This window comes from Podarcis erhardii (assembly GCF_964252035.2).
Source record: "Podarcis erhardii genome assembly, chromosome: 2".
Lineage (NCBI taxonomy): Eukaryota > Metazoa > Chordata > Lepidosauria > Squamata > Lacertidae > Podarcis > Podarcis erhardii.
In genome coordinates, this window is record NC_138498.1 from 108,251,471 (window position 1) to 108,272,886 (window position 21,416).

The following is a 21,416-nucleotide window of genomic DNA, read 5'->3' on the forward strand; positions in this document are numbered from 1 at the left end:
GCATGGGACTGGCAGCGAAAATATATGTGTGCAGACATCTTCCATAGCAAGATGTGCCATTCAAAAGGACTCAGGGAAGTTCTTTGTACATCTCTCTCCCTGCTCCTGGTTGTACCGTAAGGTGTGAACTCAGAAAAACTGGGAAAACACCAGTGGTGGCAAGAGGATGAAGTACTAAAATATGGTACAAAATTAAAACCTACAGATTTCTACAATTTACAGTGACTGGAAAACCCAAGATCGTTCAGGATAATTGCCCTACGAACTCCATCTTTTGCAGGAATCCCAATTTACTATTGTTTTTCACCTGGATATATATTTTTGTGTGTGTGTGTGTGTGTGTGTGTGTGTGTGTGTGTGTGTGTGTTATAGGAGCAGCTGCTACTTACTTATCGCAGACACTCCTCTGGAGCCTAAAACTTTGAGGATGAATTATTTACACTGTTTTTTTTCTTCATGAAAGCATTTTTTTTTACTGGTATCTGTTTTCTGGATTTTATTTCGGGGTGGGTGGGGTTAAAAGACATGGCTGCTGGATGGCAGAAGAAGGAAATTATCTTGAGGGTAGGAAAGTGATTTGTCTGCCTAGTCAAAGACCGGGAGGGGAAAACAACAACAACAACAACAACAACAACAGGTTTCCCCAGCCAGTCTGGGCGGCTTCCAACAAAGATTAAAAATACATTAAAACATCAGTCATTAAAAACTTCCCTAAACAGGGCTGCCTTCAGATGTCTTCTAAATGTCTGAAAGTTGTGTATCTCTTTCACATCTGACAGGAGGGCGTTCCACAGGGCGGGCGCCACTACCGAGAAGGCCCTCTGCCTAGTTCCCTGTAACCTCACTTCTTGCAGCAAGGGAACCGTCAGAAGGCCATCAGAGCTGGACCTCAGTGTCCGGGCTGAACGATGGGGATGGAGAGGCCGTTTAGGGCTTTAAAGGTCAGCACCAACACTTTGAATTGTGTTCAGAAACGTACTGGGAGCCAGTGTAGGTCCTTCAATACCGGTGTTATATGGTTCGGCAGCCGCACCCAGTCACCAGTCTAGCTGCCACATTCTGGATTAGTTGTAGTTTCCAGGTCATCTTAGTCCCACGTAGAGCACATTGCTAGTCCAAGAGGGAGATAACCAGAGCATGCACTACTCTACTCTGGCAAGACAGTCCGTGGGCAGGTAGGGTCTCAGCTTGTGTACCAGATGGAGCTGGTAGACAGCTGTCCTGGATGCAGAATTGACCTGCGCCTCCATGGACAGCTGTGAGTCCAAAATGACGCCCAGGCTGCGCACCTGGTCCTTCAGGGGCACAGTTGCCCCATTCAGGACCAGGGAATCCTCCACACCTGCCCGCCCCGTGTCCCCCGAAAAGAGTACTTCTGTCTTGTCAGGATTCAGCCTCAGTCTGTTAGCCACCACCCATCCTCCAACCATCCTTCATATCATTCCTCATTTGTCTGTGACTTGTGTGGTATGGAGGAACTCGCAGTTCTGTGAATAAAGTGGTTTAACCTAGAACCAGGTTTTCCATCTCACCTGCATTTTGGGAGCCAGGGAGGGTGCCAAACCTCTCAGATCAGCTGCCTGCTTCCATCACTGGTTGCCCAACAAGCATTTTCAAAGATCATTGAGGCTGGTTGGATTTCTTCTCCATGTTTTGTGTCCTGATTCTGTCTTCTCCAGAAACTTGTGAGTGCCCTCAGGGTGGCTACTTTGTGAGGGCAGAAGTGAGCCAGGGCCTCACAAGTAGCACCTGGCTTTCCTCACAAATAATACTTCTCCCGCCCCAATCCTGCTTCCTCCCAATTCCTCTGTGGGAGGTTGTGCACCTAGCAGCATAACAGGATGCTAGAGCCATGAAGGTAATTTTCTCTCTACATATGTAAGCTTCAATGTACGCATTTGGGTATTCAGTCAAAAGTAGGCCATAGTCAGTCTTCCTAAATTGCCACAGCTGCCATATTTCCTGGTAGGGCTTTAAAGAAGTGAACGGAAGATGGAATGAGCTGCTACCCAGTAGAAGCTTCTAGAACCCTGTCACCAAGCCCACACACTGTCTATGTTTATTTTTGTTCATTTCAAAAAGTAGAAGTTGTACTGAACAACAGCTATTTATTTTTTCACATACACAACTGTTTACAATTATCACCTTCCTTAAAAATAAATTTAAGACCTTGTGTGAAAAGAACCTTCTTACAAATGAGTTTATCCATAAAAGTCAAGCGCAACATAAAATTTAACATACTAAAGTCCTGAGCCAAAGGGTGGCATTTTAAGGCAAATATATCAATGCATAAACTGGCCTGTGGGGATTTGAACCCAGGTTTTTCAGCATTCGCTTTCGACATTTCAGAGACCCCTTGGCCCAGTGGATCTCTACTTCCTAGCTGGAGTGGGTTGAATGCAAAGGCAGCTGTGCTGCCCCATAAAGAAAATGTCATAATCCTCACAAAATTCTGTGCAAGCCTTCAGGTTCTCCAGAACGCTTTCATCAAGCTAAATGGTGAATAAAGAGGAAGAGTTCTGGGTAACTCAAAAGCTTCCACACTATAAAGCCAGACTTATGTATAGTCAAAACCCATTGGGTGCAATGGCTGATGGCATTGTCAAAGAGATTTTCTCCAGACACCAGCCCTCTTTTGAATTAAAACATATTTTTGGCCAAGTGCATAAAGATGAATGTGCACAAGTTAAAACAGCATTCTGTTGCCCTAATGGGGATTTTGGAACGTCATCCCTCCAGGTGGTTGTGGTGGTTATCTCTTAGTGAACCAGCAGGTTATCTCCTGTAAACCAGCAGGCAGATTTACTAAGGTCTGAACAGCTCTACTAAGGAGTTTATTCCATCAGCTTGGGCTGGTGGCCCAGGGATGATGTAACTACTGCTGTCTATGCTTTGGTAACCTCTAGGTGAGATTACTGCAATGTGTTCTACATAGGATTACCTCTGAAGATGGTTCAGAAACTCCAGTTGGTGCAGAATTTGGCCAAGTTGCTCACAGGGACCAGAGTCTTCCAAGTGGCCCTATTTCCCAGGGACAGTCCCGGATTTAAAGAAACAGTCCCAGTTTCTGACTTGACCCCAAAATGTCCAACTTTTCCTTAGGATATCCCTATTTTCACTGGAGAAATGTTGGAGGGTATAGCAGGCTGTCCCTATTTTCACTGGAGAAATGTTGGAGAGTATGGAGTTTTCTGACCCCCCAAGCCACCTGAAGGCAGCCCTGTATAGGGAAGTTTTTAAATGCTTTGTTATGTTTTTATATATGTTGGAAGCTGCCCAGAGTGGCTGGGGCAACCCACTCAGGGGGAGGGGGATAATAAAAAATAGAATAGGACATCCCTATTTTCATTGAAGAAATGATGGAGGGTATGCAAGCATGATATATTCAGGAATGAATGAAGCACCCTATATGTTCAAGAAAGCCTTTCTTCAGGAGCAGACTCTATACTGTATTTCTGGCTTTGTTCTTTTTATGGGGTCCTTTGCTGCTGCAGGATAATAATTGACACCTCTATTTCCATCAGAGAAATGTTGGAGGGTATGCAGGGCAAGACTGTTTCAGCATATTGCACTGATCCTGACCCGACTGCACTGGCTGCCAATTAGTTTCCGGGCCCAATTCAGAGTGCTGCTTTTGTCCTATAAATGAAGCCTTGAACAGCTCAGGACAGCAATACCTCAACAACCACCTCTCTCCAAATAAACCTATTCAGGCTCTGAGGCCCTTCTTTGTGTGCCTTCATGAGAGGTCCAGAAGTGTAGGGAGGGGGAAGCTGCCCCCCAAATCAAGTAAATAAATAAAAACAACTAACTCATCAATTGAGTCACAGAACACTTGGTTCTGCCTCACCCATGAGTGGAATGCTCTCCCCAGTGGGATTTGTCCGGTGTCTTCAATATATACCTTTAGGTTCCAGAAACCACCCCAAAAAACCATTCCTCTTAATTGGGCCTTTGGCTGATTAACATCCAATGTCCTTTAAAATGTGTTTCTGGAAGCAGGGAGTTATCGGTTTGTGGGTTTCTTTGTTCTTGTTTTTATTATATATTTTGTGTTTTTATCTTGTATTTGTATGTTGTGAACTGCCCTGAGATCTGTGGATGAAGGGTGGTATACAAATCAACAACAACAATAGCAACAACAACAATTTAAAATTCATTTCCCTTTTGAGGTAATGCAGTCAGGCCTTTAACAGAAAAGGGACACATTTCATTTAGGAGTAAAACAGGTCGTGTGAAAGTGGTTGTCCTCATTTGCACCTTGACATGCTTGCTGAAGTGATCTGAAAATATTCAACAAAGTCCAGTGGAAATTACTCCCAAGTAAGTATAGGAATAGAGGCGGATCTATTATAAAACTAATGAAGCTTAAGCTACAGGGCCCTGAATCCCAGAGGGGCCCCAGATTGCTTAATTATTTTTCTTGGTCTAGGAGACCCTGTTTGAGTCTCGTGACTCAAATTGATTGCTTTTTTGTTGTATATATTTCAACAATCCCAAAGTTTGAGAGTGAGGAGCTCAGATGTTGCAATGGTGTGGCGATCTGTCGTGGAACAACCCCATCGAAGAAGTTACTACAAACCTTGTAGCTGGTTGCGAAGGGGCCCCCAGGACAGTCCAAATAATTTCAGGGCCCCCAAAATCTAGGTCCATCACTGTATACAACTGCACATTTGCTGATTAAAATATTTACTCATAAGGAAGCCTTCTCGGGATTATTGAACAGAGAATTTTCTCAAGTAAGTGTGCCTAGGATTGAAGGAAAGTAACTGTAAAGCGGGTGGTGCTGTGGGTTAAACCACAGAGCCTAGGACTTGCCGATCAGAAGGTCGGTGGTTCAAATCCCCATGACGGGAGTGAGCTCCCATTGCTCGCTCCCTGCTCCTGCCAACCTAGCAGTTTGAAATCCTCCTGCCAACCTAGCAGTTTGAAAGCACGTCAAAGTGCAAGTAGATCAATAGATACTGCTCCGGTGGGAAGGTAAACGGCATTTCTGTGCGCTGCTCTGGTTTGCCAGAAGTGGCTTAGTCATGCTGCCCACGTGACCCGGAAGCTGTACGCCGGCTCCCTCGGCCAATAAAGCGAGATGAGCGCTGCAACCCCAGAGTCGGTCACAACTGGACCTAATGGTCAGGGGTCCCTTAACAACTCTCAGCACCCTCAATAAACTACAGCTCTTATGCCTTTTGGGGGTGGGGGAGCTTTTTTCCAAGTGGGAAGGTACTGCTTTAAATATAATGCCAATGGGAGCTCTATCTCTTGGAGGATGGGCACGCATATCAGAAAACATTGCACTCTGCAGGTGCCTAGAGGCACACTCCTCTGATAAAAGCTTTTCCTGCCTCCGGAGAGGGAGAGAGAGAGACTAAAACTGGTCTTTGTTATCAACTTCCAGGCGCCAGAGGGGATTGCCAGACAGGCAACAAACACACTTCCCTGCAACCTCAATATCCCTTTCTATCATTCCTCTCTTTTTTTGCGTTTCCATTGTTCCATTGTTCTCAGGTGCTTTGGGAATGGGGAAGGCACTCTGGGTTGAAAAGGGGAATGGGGAGAGAACGGAGGAGTGAAAAAAGTTGTCTGTAGGGGCGCCGTGGTCCTGGGGGCGAACTTCACCCGGTGTCTTTCAGCCTGTCGCACGCAGCAGCTGAGAGCACAGGCGCAGTTCTCGGAAGGGAAAGATGGCAACCTCAGTTGGCCATTTGAGGGCGAGGGAGAGTTTTTTTTTGTCTCCTCCTTTCCCCGCCATCCTGGGACTGTTGGGTCAGACGCTCTTGCTTCCGGGACTTCGCTCTCCTGGGGAAGGAGGCATGGATGAAAGCAACTGCAGCTCGCCCGCAGCATCGCTGGGAATTTGGACAAGATCTCCATCCGTCTTGGAAAGTGGATCCCCTTCTCTTGGAGCCAGGGAGTCCCTGAGCTAAGTTTGGAGGCTCCAGGTAAGCAAACCAGGAAGGGGAGAGCCCGTGACTCTGATGGCGGGGGCCATAATGGGAACCAGAAGGAAACCGAAAGGGGGAAAGAGAAAGAGAAAGAGGAGACTCTCCAACTTCTCTGAGCAGCGGTTGGGTGGCCATCTGTCATGGATGCTTCAGCTGGGATTCCTGTGGGGTCCCTTCCAACTCCATGATTCTTTTTTAAAGTAATTTTTATTGGGTTTTACAATTTTATATTCAGCCCAATCATCATAAACACAATAATAAAATAAATAAACCCAAGTCTTGACTTCCCCCAACCTCCTCTTCTGGTTCTTTAAAAGTTTGCTCCTTCTACTTATTTTGTTTACCTTAATTAAAAAAACACCTTTCAACTAAATATTCTTCTGTTCTTATCCTTTGGTAGCATGGGTAGAAACCAACGTGGACTGATTTAAAGCCACATCTGCAATGAGTTCAAAAAGTTATGCGTAGTGTTCCAAACTAGAATGTTCACCATAGAACTCACATAGATTACAGAGAACCTCATCTTGCAAATTTTTGGGTAGTTTTCCCAATTATTGCTCCGTAATTTATACACTTTCCCCCTTAATTGTAAGTGTTTACTCAAACTCTGCTAATAAGTGTTTACTCAGACCCTACAATTCTATGATTCTAACTCTGCCCAGATCAATTAGTTCAATTTAGGAGGGTGTTCTTATGGGTGAAAATCGGGAGGGTGAGTCTGAAGGGAGAGGGGGTGTGGAAAAGGAAGCATTTGGATTTGTAGCTGTTGCGCCTGTATGCAGATTTTAACTGATGCCTTTTAGTTGGGTCTTGAGATGCAAAAAAGCACCTTCAAAGGACTTCACTTGGCTATAATATTATTATTATTATAACTGGCACCCTGAACCAGCAAGATTTTAGGGTATGGAGGGATCGAAATCTGACATGCGGGGTCTCCTCACTTGGAACCGTCAAGGGAGGAAAGCCTTTTCTGAAACTATCCTTCTTGCTTCTCCACAGGCTGCGGAGAAAAAAAGAATATTTTTTGACTCAGCCAGCTCTTGCTTGATTCGGGATCATCCCAAACTCCTGACGGAGGAAGAGAAATGGCGAAGATGGCTCAAGTAGGGGAGATTTGGGGGTTTCTGGTGGGGCGGGTGAAAGATGGGGGGAGAAAGTTTGCCCTGGGGACAGGTGTGGTGACAGTGGGGGTGGGGGCCAGGCCAAGAGTGCATCAGGTCAAAATGGATTCAGGTGTTAAGGGGAAGAGCAGCACTGTATTGTATCTGAGGTACTAAAATGCTTCATGCCATGTTCCTTTAAGGTGGGCCAGCGTGATTTGCCATATTCTGAAGTTAAGAGATTGATGCTGAACAATGCTTTTTCCTATGGCCACCTAATGAGTTCTTGGTTTGGTTATGGCTGCATTCTAAATCTAACCTGGCTTTCTCCCACCCTGTGCCATTTCATTCTCACAACAACCCTGAAAAGTAGGCTGGGCTGACTCCCCATTACCACTCTGAAGGCTGATTACATGTTCTGTACTTCACTGTCTTTCCCCCTAAATTGAGAGCGGTCTTCAGCTCTGAGTTCTCTCACATTAAGATCTACTCCTGTGCCCCCCCCCCCAAAAAAAAGATTTTTAAAATCTTGGTAGCATAATTCAGAAGGGGGAATGAGACTTGTTGTTGTTTGCTATTGTTATATATAAAAAAGAGGGAGTCAGAATCTTTGCTGATCTACTACAGATCACTCAGGTTTTCAGACCACCCTTGTTGTATTACACTCCTGCAGTTGAGAAACAGCGTTGCCTTTGGCAAAAGCCAGGGAGTTTTGTTAAAAGAAATGCTATATGCATCTTTACCTGAGCCAATAAAAATATATGTGGTGCAGTTTAAGAACAACTGTGCCCTGCACACTTATTATTACATTATGTTATTTAATATTGAAGTATTACCCTGGCATTATCTGTTTTTTAAATATTTTAAGTTTTTTTCCAGTTATACAAAATGAAGTGAAAAAGTAATATATGCATGTATGTGCATATATAAATATATATATATATATTTATGATTCTTATATGCGCTAATACATATATGATTATTAATAATCTACTGTGATCTGTATAAACTCATTTCACATATCAATATATTTATCCAGACAAAGTGTGCCTCAATAGCAAGCCACTTATATGTTGTGAGTGCTGTCATGTCTTCAGTCCATTGATTATTAAAGGGGAGCATATTTTTGTTCTTCCAGTTTATCAGTTACCAGTCTTTGGGTTGTAGTTAGGGCGCACAGAATCCATTTTCATTGTTCAGTTGTCTACTTCCATATAATAGGTATATAATTCAAAATAATACTTTCCTCTGATTTTTTTTTTTAAAAATTCTGTACTGTCAAATTTATACAGTTTAACACTTTCTCCCAAAACTTAGTGAGAGCAGGACACTGTAAGAACATCTGTTTCAAAGAGGCATTATCCTTATCACATCTCCAACAAAGAGTTGCATTTGACTGTCCTTTTCTATGTAAATGTAATGGAGTCTAAATATTATTTTCTGTTGTATAAGTTTAAGATCCACCGATACCTTTGCTACCACAATTGCCCAAGAGCTTCATGGCCACATGAGGGTTTGAACCCATTTCCCCACCCACCCCGAACCTTGCCCTAACCACTACACAACACTGTCTCTCATGAGCTATCACTGCAGACTCTGAGTGAGGGTCTTTTTTTTATTATTATTCCTGCTGTTCCAGGTACCTGAAGCCTTGGTAGAGGTGACCGTACACTCCAGCGAAGGGCCGTGTCTGCTTGCGGGCCGTCGCCAGAAAGCCTTGTGCAGGAACGCCATGCAGGAGAGCTGTAGCTCTATGGCCTCCCTCGGTAAGGATTCTTTAACAAATATATGTCACAAAATCAGTCCACTCCAGATTAAATAATGGCGGCACGAGTCACCGGCTCGTCTCTCAAATTGTTCAGGAGTTTGAGGTTGTTGAGCATTTTTCCTCTTGCCTGTAGGCGAAACCTGCAGTCGCTCAGCCACAGAGTTTGTTGCTGGCACATGAAAGATCCCAGAATTAGTTCCTGCTGGCACAGGGCTGGCATCACAGGTTGGCAGCTGCTGAGGGGCCCCACCCCACTGATAGCATGCAGAGGGACGGGAGGCCAGCTGGCTAGCCCTTGCTGGGCTGTCTCCTTCCAGCTGTCCCGCTGCGAAGACCATCACCTCAGCTCCAACGTAAATCAGCGACCCGGACTTCTGAGCCAGGGCACACTATCAGCAGATCAAACTGTGCACACAGAATAGGTGTGAGGCTTGTGGAAGCATACTACAACTACAGATTTATTAATCATAAATCAGGACAAAGAAACATCTCTCTCTCTCTCTCTCTCTCTCTCTCTCTCTCTCTCTCTCTCTCGTCATCTCAGAGAGAACAGGAAAAAGCAAAAGCTATACACAACGGAAGTTCCCAGCAAGCTGTGCTGGAATGTAAACAGACATGTGACACACAACAGTTCCACACGTCTCCTCCTTAAGGTGGAATGGAAATGTCAACATCGACAAGAGTCTTCTAGCCCTGCGGCTGCAGCCCATGGAGGGAGTCTTGCTCAAGAGACTGCCAAAATCTGGAGCAGGCATTGCCCCAATGTGTCCAGGGTTGGGGCTGGGAAAGACCTGAAATCCACCTTGCCCCTAGTAAACGACACTCACCCAAGCGAAAACCCCACCCCCATTAAAACCATAGGGGCCTGGCCAACACGCTTGTTCCGTATAAACACAAAGTATCAAATGTGGTGACAGTAATAATAATACAACATGCATACGGCTTTATGTTTCCAACTCAAGACTCATCCAGTTCAGTCTTTGAAAAACAGCTTTGAAAGACGTTTTCATATTCTCCAGTGTGCTACCCTTGCCACTGTGGCGGCACGGGGTTGCCGTTCTGTGATTGGAGTTACACTACTTGTTGAATGGTTCATTTATCCAGTCTGTATAACGTTTACTGCACATGTAACTTGTTAAGATGAAAAGGTAAAGGGACCCCTGACCATTAGGTCCAGTCGTGGCCGACTCTGGGGTTACAGCACTCATTTTGCTTTATTGGCCGAGGCAGCCGGCATACAGCTTCCGGGTCATGTGGCCAGCATGACTAAGCCGCTTCTGGCGAACCAGAGCAGTGCACGGAAACGCCGTTTACCTTCCCGCCGGAGCGGTACCTATTGATCTACTTGCACTTTGACATGCTTTCAAACTGCAAGGTTGGCAGGAGCAGGGACCGAGCAACGGGAGCTCACCCTGTCACAGGGAATTGAACCACTGACCTTCTGATCGGCAAGCCCTAGGCTCTATGGTTTAACCCACAGCACTATCCGCATCCCTTGTTAAGATAGAGTTGTACATTTATCCACTCCATGTTTACAGTATCTCCAGGCTTTGATTTGCACATGGCACCTTAGTATGTTTGTTGTTTGAGTGGTTATAAGTCTATCTCTATTCTAGTTAAAACAAAACAAATTCCTTCCAGTAGCACCTTAAAGACCAACTAAGTCAGTTCTTGGTATGAGCTTTCGTGTGCATGCACACTTCTTTGTGCATGCACACGAAAGCTCATACCAAGAACTGACTTAGTTGGTCTTTAAGGTGCTACTGGAAGGAATTTGTTTTGTTTTGACTATGGCAGACCAACACGGCTACCTATCTATTCTAGCTATTATTCTAGTAAATTTGGTTTTATACTTATAAGCCAGTTTGTGGTGTTGTTGTTTTGTTGTATTATTACAACACCCTTGTTCCACCATCAAAGGGATGTTCCTGCTGCCAAGTTTTGCAGGCTTTATAGAGCTTCCCCAGCAATTGATGCACACCTAGCTGGGGCTTCAGGTGTTTCCAGTGCTGTTTGCCTGCCCAGGGTCCTGGTCCCTGCCCTGCTTTCACAACTGCAAGCAGGTCCTGGTCTGGAGAGCCAGTAGAGGCCACAGATCCAGCAGCTGGAGGGGAGATGGAGGTCCCTCAGGCAGTGGCTGCAGTCAGGTCCGTAGAGCTGCTGTCAGACTTCGTATTTTATTTGCCCTTCATCCAATGTCCCCCTGCGCGCTCTCTCTCTCTTTCTCATGTGCCCTGCTCAACTCAACTCCGTCTTCATCTTTGTGCCCACCTCAGGCACATTCCCTGCCCAAGGGTCCGAACTGCTCAGCCGGCTGGATCGAGGGGAAGTCGCTTGGGTCCCAGATCTCCAGAGCTCTGAGGAGAGTGCAGAGGAAGGCCCGGTGAAACCAACGCTGAAGCGATGGCCGAAGGCAGGGATGTGGTGGGATCTGTACAGAAGCCCGGTGAAATACAACAGTACATCAGAAAGCTCAGGTCAGGATTGTCTAGAGCAGGGGTAGGCAACCTAAGTCCTGGGGGTCGAATGCGGCCCAGTCACCTTCTAAATCCAGCTCGCGGGCGGTCCGGGAATCAGCGTGTTTTTACATGAGTAGAATGTGTCCTTTTATTTAAAATGCATCTCTGGGTTATTTGTGGGGCCTGCCTGGTGTTTTTACATGAGTAGAATGTGTGCTTTTATTTAAAAGGCATCTCTGGGTTGTTTGTGGGGCATAGGAATTCATTCACCACCCCCCAATATAGTCTAGCCCACCAGATGGTCTGAGGGACGGTGGACTGGCCCACAGCTGAAAAAGGTTGCTGACCCCTGGTGTAGGGAAGCCCTTTGTTTAGACAGCTCCTACGGAACACCATAGAATCCCAGAACTGTCGATTTGGAAGGGGACCCTGAGGGTCATCCAGTCTGACCCCTGCAATGCAGGAATCTCAGCTAAAGCATCCATGGCAGACAGCCATCCGACCTCTGCTTAAAAACCTCCAAGGAAGGAGAGGCTACCACCATTTGGCCGTGCTCCAAATCCCACCATTTCTTCCTAAGGGGGCATGGATGGATTTTATTATTTCAACTTATTATCCAGCCTTCACTCGAAGGTTCCCGGGGCATGTTACAACCATTTAAGCATCATGTTGATGGAAACAGTTTAAAGCAATGTACAACCATGAAAATATGGCGGGTCCTAAAGAGGCACATCTCTTGCGTCCAGTGCCGGATTTACGTATAAGCTAAACAAGCTTTAGCTTAGGGCCCCACTCTCTTGGCCCCCCCCCCAAAAAAAATTTAAAGGGAAAAAAACTGGATGTACATTTCCAAAATATAAGATAAAAAACAAATAAAAGAAGACCTACATACAGCAACAGTGTTTTGTGTTGTGTAGGCTCCTATGATGTAAGTAATGGGCCCCGCCTACCAACTTGCTCCCTAAAATATCACTGGTTTGCTCATTTCTATGTATAGGGTGCCTACATTCTGCATGGACTGATTGCATGGTAACATGTACAAATGGTTTTAGATACCTATTAGGTCCATAAATGACGCTATAGCATATATGCAACACAAAAAACAGTGACAATTTGTTGTTGACAAAGGACAGCTGGACATATAAAAGGCCCCATTACCTTCAGTAGCTTAGGGCCTCATCAAACCTAAATCCGGCCCTGGGCGGGAGGGGGCAGGACTTTGTCCTATCCACTTTCTCCCAACCATGCATAATTTTTATAAAGTTTTCCCAGATAGATTATGGTAATTCTTAGTCTATGTTCCTGTGTCTTTGTTTGTTTTTCAAGTATTCCACTTGCTTATTCTGTTAACATAAACATTACTGCTGGCACGGTGGGACTTCCTCCCTTTCCTTGCCCTGCATGTGCTCCTCCCCAAATCTATTCTGGAGTGTTTGGGGGGGGGCCCGATACCCCTAGAACAGACATAGGGGACATTCGGGGTAGGAGAAGTACCATTCTGCTAGCTGAAATCCTGGTGCCCTGTCTTAATATTACATTGAATACAACCCACTGGATCTGGGAGGGCTACTCTCAAATAAGTATACTGAGGATTTTTATTTTTAGTGCAAGAGACCAAAACAGATACTGTTTTGGATAGAAAGTGAAAGTACGGTATTTTTCGCTCTATAAGATGCACCAGACCACAAGATGCACCTAGTTTTTGGAGGAGGAAAGCAAGAAAAAAAATAATTTGAATCTCAGAAGCCAGAACATTAAGAGGGATCGCTGCGCAGCGAAAGCAGCAATCCCTCTTGCTGTTCTGGCTTCTGGGATAGCTGCGCAGCCTGCATTCACTCCATAAGACACACTCACATTTCCCCTTACTTTTTAGGAGGGGGAAAGTGAGTCTTATAGAGCAAAAAATACGGTAATTCCTTTCTGTACAAACATGCACATATTCATTAATTAATTGCATTTATATACCACCTTTATCTTCCAAGGAGCTCAAGGTGGTATGCATGATTCCCTTCCCCATTTTATCCTCGCAATAACCCTGTGAGATTGGGTTAGGCTAAGAGATGGTGACTGGCCCAAGGTCAGCTTCCTGGCTGACTGGGGATTCGAACCCTGCTCTCCCAGGTCATAGCCCAACACTCTAACCATGATGCCACACTGCCATATGTTTCACAACATACCCGTTTGTTCTCAGACATCTGCTGGAAGAAAACTTCTCCTCCCCAAAGAAGAAAGCAAAATAAAAAAATATTTTTACCAAATAAAATATTGCCTTTTCTGCAAATTACATAGAAAGAAGGGAAGAAGCGTTTTAAAGGCCAGGAAGAATAAGTCAGAAATGGAGGGAGGAAAGAACTCTTGATTGGATGGAGTAAAGGAGCAGTTTTAGAGATTTTTCAGGCTGCCTGCCTGTGGCTAAAGGAAGTGAATAGCGAGTGTTTTCTCCACACTCCCCTTATTAGAACATAGTGTGTTTACGCGTGGGACCCCCAACGGAATTGGTTGTCAGCGAGACGCACAAATTTATTTCATGCAGTGCATAATTTGTGAAATTGACTGCCATGAGATGTGGCAGCAGCTGTTGGGGTGGATGGCTTTTTCTCTGCTCTCATAACGATCCCATTTTTGTATATCCTTCTCCCTTCTGTTTCCTGCAGAGGACGAGCAGGAAAGTGAAGCTGAAGAACAGAAACGGCCACGTGGAGGTCGCAAGCTGACGATCCTTCGTAGAAGCATACTGGATATCTTCAAGGGGAATGGATGCCAGGGCGTGAGGCAAACGGAAGCCTCCAAGAATAGGCCTCAGCTGAAGAAGCCCCCACGAGCCCAGCTGGGGAAGATAAAGTGTACCCTGACAGAAGTCGGCGACGTTGCTCCGTCCACAGCCAAAAAGAAGGCTTCCAGAAGGGAGCCTCAGAGGACCTGCCCGGACTGCGGCCAGGCCTTCAGGACAAAAGCATCCCTCCTCAGTCACCAGAAAACTCATTCTGGCGAATGCCCCTATAAATGTTCTTCCTGTGGGGAAAGGTTCACAGCCAAAAAGGCCTTTGCCAGTCACCAGAGAGGCCACGCAGAAGAAAGGGGTTATAAACACCCCAGCCCAAGGAAGCACCCCAAGGCCTACCTGCGAGAAAGGCCTTTTAAATGCTCCGAGTGTGGGATGTGCTTCCAGCGGAAGCGCACCCTGACAGCGCACCTGAATAGCCATACGGCAGAGCGGCCCTATCGATGCCCCGAATGTGAGAAAGCCTTCACCCGAAAGGAGCACCTTGACAGGCACCAGAAAATCCACATGAGGGAGAGGGATGGCAGCCCTCCCAAGGGAGAGAGAGAAGAGAGGGCGGCCATTTTCCCTGGTGCTCCTGAGAAGAAACCTCCTGCAGCCTCTGAGGGAACTTTCTTATCGGGCCTTGGCTCTGATAGACAGCAGGGGACCCCCCCAAATCTCTACAAGTGCCAGTTTTGTGGGAGATGTATGCGGACCAAAAGTTTGCTTGTTGATCACGAGAGAATCCACAGGGAAGAGATGCCCTACAAATGTCCCCAGTGTCAGAAAAGCTTCCTTCATAAGTACAGTTTTCTCCAGCATGAAGCGACACACTGGAGGAAGGCAGCCTGTGAGCGCCCTGTGAGAATGAACGCCAACTATACCCCCTCTGCTTCCAGAATCATCTACACGGCGGAAAGTCTCCCTGCAGTCCCGACGGACGGGGGGAAAGTCACAAATGTTTTTAACCTTTCCCAGCACCCAAGAACTCCAGGTGGGGAACGGATCTATAAATGCCAGTACTGTGGCAAATGCCTGAGTGGAAGTGGTCCGCTCACTAACCACGAGAAACTCCACAGAAGAGGGAGATCCTATAAATGCCCCTATTGTGTGAAACGTTTCTCTCGAAAGGACAACCTTCTCCAACACAAGGCAACCCACAACAAACAAAAACCTGTCGGAAGGCCCAGGTTGAAGAGTAGCCGCTCTGTACCTGAAAGAATCCACACACGACTGCAGCCCTATACAGACCTGAGGGACGGCATTGTCACTCGCAGCGTGGCTCGTAGCTTAAGCCTTTCCAAGCACCTAAAAACCTACACGGAGGGCAAAGTCTACAAATGCCAGTACTGCGGGGAGCACACAAGAACAAAAAGTTTGCTTGTCGATCACGAGAGAATCCACAGGAGAAAAAAGAAGCCTTACCAATGTTTGGAGTGCGGGAAAAGCTTCTATCAGAAGAACTACCTTGCTTCCCACCAGAGAGGCCATGTGAGGAAAAAGCTCTCCAAACGCTCAGACGCTGACCAAAAAGTGACCACAGACAATCCCCGCTCCCTGAAGCGTAGGAACCCTCACAGAAGGAAAGCACTATGGCGATGCTTTAAATGTGGGAAACGCTTTGATTACAAATATCACCTCACCAGGCATCAAAAGACCCACTTGGCAGAAAAGCCCTTCAAATGTGTGTGTGGGAAAGGTTTCGTTGAGATGTGGCATCTGAAGAGACATGAGAAAACCCAGCTGAACAAGAAATGCCATGAAAAGCTCCTCAGGGCTGAGGGGAAAGGTGCCATTTTGAATTCTGCAAATGGCGTCCACCCTGAGGAGAAGAATCAGGAAGAGCTACACGTAAACACTGAGCCACCGACAGCATTGAGCACAGTAGAAAGAAACATTTTACAGGACACTGAGGAAGAAAACACACGGTGTCTGGCAGCCTTGGCAGAAGCATCTGAGGTGGAGATTCTAGACGTTTCTGAGCAGGGAGGAACCCATGTTCAGGTGCAAGTGGAATTATCCGAACAATCCCAACAAAACTCCTTACAGAACTGCAGAGAAGAGAATGTCTCTGTCAGCCAGCCAGTGGAATCTAAGAGAAAGCTATCAGGAAAAGACTGTGTTATTGTGCGTCACAAGCAAGACAACCACAGCAAAAGTCAGCAGGTTCATCAAAGACACTGTTCCAAAAGGGCCCGTCTCCAGAGTAACAAGCAGAAAAAAGCCTGTGTCAAGTGGCAGTTGAGATCACAGGCCATGATGTTAAGGAGGAGATCTAAGCAAAAGATGCAGCTAGTTGGTAAGCAGGCCAGATCCTGCTTCTGTCAGCAGGAAGGGCCAAGAAAGAAACCCAGCCTCCTGCAGGCCTGCAAGAAGGTAAAAACTAGCAGCGGCCCTCAAAGGAACCAAGACACAGCTGCTTCCCCCAAAGGCAACTCGGAAACTTGGAGTTGCACGGCAGGAAACTGCGATGCTGTTGCCATCGGTGGGCAAGAAGACCTGCAGGAGTTGTCACCCTTGCCTGGAAGAAGCCCTTTGCAGAGTTGTGAAAGAGCTCAACCTGCAGATGAACTCCAGAATGCGTCTCTTCAGAACATGGAGGAGATGTGGCCAAGATGGAAACCCAGCTCCCCAGAGGCCTGCAAGGAGGTAGAAACTTGCAGCAGCCCTCAAACGAACCAACACACAGCTGCTTCCCCCAAAGGCAACTCAGACTCTGGGAGTAGCACGGCAGTAAACTACGATCCCCTTGATATCATTGGGCAAGAAGACCTGCAGGAGTTGTCACCCTTGCCTGGAAGAAGCCCTTTGCAGAGTTGTGAAAAAGCCCAAGCTGCAGATGAACTCGAGAATGCGTCTCTTCAGAACATGGAGGAGATGACAAGATGGGAACCCAGCTCCCCAGAGGCCCGTACGGAGGTAGAAACTTGCAGCGGCCCTCAAAGGAACCAACACACAGCTGCTTCCCCCATAGGCAACTCGGAAACTGGGAGTTGCACGTCAGGAGAATATGATGCTGTTTCCATCAGAGGGGAAGAAGACCTGCAGGAGTTGTCACCCTTGCCTGGAAGAAGCCCTTTGCAGAGTTGCAAAAGAGCCCAAGCTGCAGATGAACTCCAGAATGCATCTCTTCAGAACATGGAGGAGATGCCAAGATGGGAACCCAGCTCCCCAGGGGTCTGCAAGGAGGTAGAAACTTGCAGTGGCCCTCAAAGGAACCAACACACAGCTACATCCTCCAGTTTGCTCAGAGGTTCCCCAAAGGACTGCGAACCAGCAGAACACAGCTTCTACTTGCCATCCCAGACAACGTTCTCCACAAAATCCGAACCAGAGACTATCAGAAGTGCTGCACTAGAGATGTTGGCCACTGCTGCATTGAAGAAGGGGCCAAAAGAAGTGTTGGAAAGGGACTCCGAAGGCAACTCGGAAACTGAGAGTTGCACGTCAGGAGAATATGATGTTGTTGTCATCGGTGGGCAAGAAGACCTGCAGGAGTTGTCACCCTTGTCTGAAAGAAGCCCTTTGCAGAGTTGTGAAAGAACCCAAATTGCAGATGAACTCCAGTGTGTGTCTCTTCAGAACATGGAGGAGATGCCAAGATGGAAACCCAGCTCCCCAGAGGCCTGCAAGGAGGTAGAAACCTGCAGCAGCCCTCAAAGGAACCAACACACAGCTGCTTCCCCCAAAGGCAACTCAGACTCTGGCAGTTGCACGTCAGGAGAATATGATGCTGTTTCCATCGGAGGGGAAGAAGACCTGCAGGAGTTGTCACCCTTGCCTGAAAGAAGCCCTTTGCAGAGTTGCAAAAGAGCCCAAGCTGCAGATGAACTCCAGAATGCATCTCTTCAGAACATGGAGGAGATGCCAAGATGGGAACCCAGCTCCCCAGGGGTCTGCAAGGAGGTAGAAACTTGCAGTGGCCCTCAAAGGAACCAACACACAGCTGCTTCCCCCAAAGGCAACTCAGACTCTGGGAGTAGCACGGCAGTAAACTACGATCCCCTTGATATCGCTGGGCAAGAAGACCTGCAGGATTTGTCACCCTTGCCTGGAAGAAGCCCTTTGCAGAGTTGTGAAAAAGCCCAAGCTGCAGATGAACTCGAGAATGCGTCTCTTCAGAACATGGAGGAGATGACAAGATGGGAACCCAGCTCCCCAGAGGCCCGTACGGAGGTAGAAACTTGCAGCGGCCCTCAAAGGAACCAACACACAGCTGCTTCCCCCATAGGCAACTCGGAAACTTGGAGTTGCACGTCAGGAGAATATGATGCTGTTTCCATCAGAGGGGAAGAAGACCTGCAGGAGTTGTCACCCTTGCCTGGAAGAAGCCCTTTGCAAAGTTGTGAAAGAGCTCAACCTGCAGATGAACTCCAGAATGCGTCTCTTCAGAACATGGAGGAGATGCCAAGATGGAAACCCAGCTCCCCAGAGGCCTGCAAGGAGGTAGAAACCTGCAGCAGCCCTCAAAGGAACCAACACACAGCTGCTTCCCCCAAAGGCAACTCAGACTCTGGCAGTTGCACGTCAGGAGAATATGATGCTGTTTCCATCGGAGGGGAAGAAGACCTGCAGGAGTTGTCACCCTTGCCTGAAAGAAGCCCTTTGCAGAGTTGCAAAAGAGCCCAAGCTGCAGATGAACTCCAGAATGCATCTCTTCAGAACATGGAGGAGATGCCAAGATGGGAACCCAGCTCCCCAGGGGCCTGCAAGGAGGTAGAAACTTGCTGTGGACCTCAAAGGAACCAATACAAAGCTGCTTCCTCCAGTTTGTTCAGAAGTTCCCCAAAGGGCTGTGAACCAGGAGAACTGAGCTTGTGCCTGCCATCCCAGACAACGTTCTCCACAAAATCCGAACCAGAGACTATCAGAAGTGCTGCACTGGAGATGTTGACTGCTGCTGCATTGAAGAAGGGGCCACGGGAAGGGCTGGAAAGGGAATCCGAAGGCAACTCAGAAACCGGGAGTTGTACATCAGGAGAATATGATGTTGTTATCATCGGTGAGCAAGAAGACCTGCAGGAGTTGTCACCCTTGGCTGGAAGAAGCCCTTTGCATATTTGCGAAAGAGCCCAACCTGCAGATGAACTCCAGAATGCGTCTCTTCAGAACATGGAGATGTGGCCAAGATGGAACCCCAGCTCCCCAGTGGTCTGCAAGGAGGTAGAAACTTGCAGTGGCCCTCAAAGGAACCAACACACAGCTGCTTCCCCCAACAGCAACTCAGACTCTGGGAGTAGCACGGCAGTAAACTACGATCCCCTTGATATCGTTGGGCAAGAAGACCTGCAGGATTTGTCACCCTTGCCTGGAAGAAGCCCTTTGCAGAGCTGCGAAAGAGCCCAAGCTGCAGATGAACTCCAGAATGCGTCTCTTCAGAACATGGAGGAGATGACAAGATGGGAACCCAGCTCCCCAGAGGCCTGTAAGGAGGTAGAAACTTGCAGCGGCCCTCAAAGGAACCGACACACAGCTGCTTCCCCCATAGGCAACTCAGACTCTGGGAGTTGCACGTCAGGAGAATATGATGTTGTTGTCATCGGTGGGCAAGAAGACCTGCAGGAGTTGTCACCCTTGCCTGGAAGAAGCCCTTTGCAGAGTTGTGAAAGAGCTCAACCTGCAGATGAACTCCAGAATGCGTCTCTTCAGAACATGGAGGAGATGTGGCCAAGATGGGAACCCAGCTCCCCAGAGGCCTGCAAGGAGGAAGAAACTAACAGCAGCCCTCAAAGGAACCAACACACAGCTGCTTCCCCCAAAGGCAACTCAGACTCTGGCAGTTGCACGTCAGGAGAATATGATGTTGTTGTCATCGGTGGGCAAGAAGACCTGCAGGAGTTGTCACCCTTGCCTGAAAGAAGCCCTTTGCATAGTTGCGAAAGAACCCAAGCTGCAGATGAACTCCAGAATGCCCATCAGCAGCCCAAAGTGCAGCTGACACTGTCGGGAGAAGCAGGTAACACATCTCTGCAGATCTACAAGAAGGAGAGAGACAGTGATGAGCCACAGAGTCCGATGGCAGCAGAACCCCAAAGACCAGCTTCTTGGGACAAGGGTGTTCCCAGGGAGTGGAAATCAGAGGAAACAGAGCCAAGGTATGAATGCAGCTACTGTCACCAGTTCTTCGAGAACCAAGACCAGCTTGTGAGACACGAGAATGCACACAAGAGGAGGCCCTTTCTGTGCACTCACTGTGGGAAAGGCTTCCCTTCTGCAAATGCCCGGACCATCCACACGCGAATCCACACGGGGGAGAAGCCGTTCAAATGCCCCGAGTGCGACTTTCGCTGCTATGCGAGCGCCAACCTCAACAGGCACAGGAGAACCCACAGCCGGGAGAGTCGCCACCTTTGTGAGCTGTGCGGGGAGAGCTTCTGGTTCAGCCACAGCCTCGCCGTGCACTGGCAGATGCACAGCGGGAAGGAGACGTACACCTGCGCCGACTGCGGGCAGATGTTCCTGCGCAAGAACTTGCTCGTTCTGCACAGGAAGTACAAGCACCAGTCGGAAGCTCTGTAACTGGACTGTTTGGTTGAGGGGCAGCCTCTCCCTTCTCCTGGAGAAGTCAGCTCCGAGGGAGCATGCTTGGCGCAAGAGACCAACCTAAGCTGAGACTGCAATCGGCACACTTGCATGCTGTAACTTTGGGTGCTGTTTTGATCAGGCTCCCAAGCAAACTCTTGCGACAGCCACACCCTGACTCAGAACTATGCTAGCTTGTCCCTTCTTGCATCTCTCCCAGTTGCACCAGGAACCTGGGGCGGGGCGGTTTGAGCCCCACAACCCTCTATATGGTGAAAGGACAGTGGAAGCCGATATGGGCCAGGCCCCTTGGCAAGATGATTAGGAGGGATGTTTGCCTTCCTGAGCCTTGGCAGGCAGGCAGGGAGGAAAGAACGACTTTATCTCCAATGGCTCTCCCATGTGCGCTTTCATCCCTTCTGATGCATCCAAAATATCAAGCTTGCTTTGGCAGGTCTGCTGGAAAGGGGTATACAGATCCCTGCTCTGCCACTGATGGGCTTTTTTGGCCTGACCTTGTCTCTCATGTCATGCAGCCGTTGAGAACGGATTCTGGGCTGAGAAATGCCACCCCCACTCCCATCTGCACTGTGACCACTATTCTGATCTGAAAGACATTTTTTTGCTCCTCTGTAAAGTAAGACTGTTTTTTAAATCCAGCCTACGTCCTCCTTTGTCTGTATGTGACACAACTTGCCTGACCCAGCTGTTGTCTGGTTGTTAGTTCTTGAAAATCTTTTGGTCCACCTTTTTAAATGTCGTTTTCCTGATAAGAACCCCCGCCGCTTCTGCAGCAGCCACCCCTTTGTGCCTATCCATGGAAAATGCACACAGTGGGAAGAGGATATCTGAAAAAAACAA

The 21,416-nt window shown here is 47.6% G+C and overlaps 1 protein-coding gene across 1 annotated transcript; it reads left to right on the forward strand.

The window, feature by feature from the left end:
* Nucleotides 1-5,865: 5,865 nt before the first annotated feature.
* On the forward strand, nt 5,866-21,354 carry LOC309335180 (uncharacterized protein). The gene is made up of 5 exons (XM_081850055.1): nt 5,866-5,939; nt 6,942-7,045; nt 8,682-8,808; nt 11,087-11,287; nt 13,924-21,354. Exons 2-5 carry the CDS (start codon nt 7,028-7,030, stop codon nt 20,550-20,552), a joined length of 6,975 nt encoding a protein of 2,324 aa, XP_081706181.1. The 5' UTR covers nt 5,866-5,939; nt 6,942-7,027; the 3' UTR covers nt 20,553-21,354.
* The last annotated feature ends 62 nt before the right edge of the window (nt 21,355-21,416 follow it).

Bases quoted from the DNA above. Each gene is read 5' to 3' on its own strand.
- LOC309335180 (XM_081850055.1), top strand. The intron at 8,809-11,086 runs GTAAGGATTCTT...TGCCCACCTCAG, and splicing joins TAGCTCTATGGCCTCCCTCG to GCACATTCCCTGCCCAAGGG. The intron at 11,288-13,923 runs GTCAGGATTGTC...TGTTTCCTGCAG, and splicing joins CAGTACATCAGAAAGCTCAG to AGGACGAGCAGGAAAGTGAA.